We start from the raw sequence: 1,151 nt of genomic DNA on the forward strand, positions 1-1,151 counted from the left end.
AGGAGAGACATGAGGAGATACAAGGGGTGAGCTATGGAGTGGAGAGATAGATTGGTGTGTCATCGGCATAGAGATGGTCTGGGAAGCCGTGCGAGGTTATCAACTCATCCGGGGAGGAGGTTCTAGAGAAAGGAAGGGTTCCGAGCCATGGGGGACCCCGAGGGAAAGAGGAAGAGGAGGAGGAGGAGGAGGAGACTGAAGGTACTCGGAGATAGGTAGAAGGTGAAGAACTATGAGAGAGCAGAGACTTGGAGGGTATTGGGGAGGAGCAGGTGGTCAGCTGTGTCACGGCACGTGGATGGAGGAGTGAGCTTTGGTTTTCGGGTTCTGTGGAGCGTTGCAGACCAAAGCCGGATTGGAAGAGGTCAGGAAGGTTGTCAGCGGTAAGGCGGCAGCTCAGGCAGTTGTAGATTAGGCGTTCAAGAGGTCTGGAGGTGAATGGGTGCGAGAAGACGGGTCTTAAGTTTGCCAGACTGGTGGGGACCACTGAGGGCTTGTTTAGTACGGGGGGGTCACCAAGGATTGTTTTACAAACCCCGATATTCTCCACTCCATCCAAAACCCCCCCAAAAAATATTTCGGTTAGGTTTGCCCTTTAATGTGAGTTTATGTCGTTCATTGCAGAATTATTCCAGCGAGTTCATATCTGCTTCTGAGTGATAAAAGATTGTTCCTTGTGTCTGAGAATAAGAATCCAACAATGGGAGGAGCCGAGAGTAACCAACCTGCTCATTCATATGGCTCAACAGATCACCGGATCACCGGATCACCGATGATATGATATAGTGTAGTGACCTGGGTCATCTTATATCCTAATAGAGTGTAAGCTCTTCTTCCTTCTGTATCCTCCCTTATATCCTAATAGAGTGTAAGCTCCTCCCCCTTCTGTATCCCCCTTATATCCTAATAGATTGTAAGCTCTTCTACCTTCTGTATCCTCCCTTATATCCTAATAGATTGTAAGCTCTTCTTCCTTCTGTATCCTCCCTTATATCCTAATAGATTGTAAGCTCTTCTACCTTCTGTATCCTCCCTTATATCCTAATAGAGTGTAAGCTCTTCTTCCTTCTGTATCCTCCCTTATATCCTAATAGATTGTAAGCTCTTCTTCCTTCTGTATCCTCCCTTATATCCTAATAGAGTGTAAGCTC

The 1,151-nt window shown here is 47.0% G+C and overlaps 1 protein-coding gene across 1 annotated transcript in view; it reads left to right on the forward strand.

The window, feature by feature from the left end:
- The first annotated feature begins 147 nt into the window (after nt 1-147).
- Nucleotides 148-1,151, forward strand: part of GRK5 (G protein-coupled receptor kinase 5) — a 28,841-nt gene continuing 27,837 nt past the window's right edge. The window contains exon 1 of the mRNA XM_018574087.1: nt 148-201. Within this exon, the coding sequence (XP_018429589.1) occupies nt 148-201 (54 nt within the window). The remainder of the gene's footprint in view (nt 202-1,151) is intronic.

The sequence above is a fragment of the Nanorana parkeri genome, unplaced genomic scaffold (assembly GCF_000935625.1).
Source record: "Nanorana parkeri isolate BGI_ZX_2015 unplaced genomic scaffold, ASM93562v1 scaffold2731, whole genome shotgun sequence".
NCBI classification, from domain to species: domain Eukaryota; kingdom Metazoa; phylum Chordata; class Amphibia; order Anura; family Dicroglossidae; genus Nanorana; species Nanorana parkeri.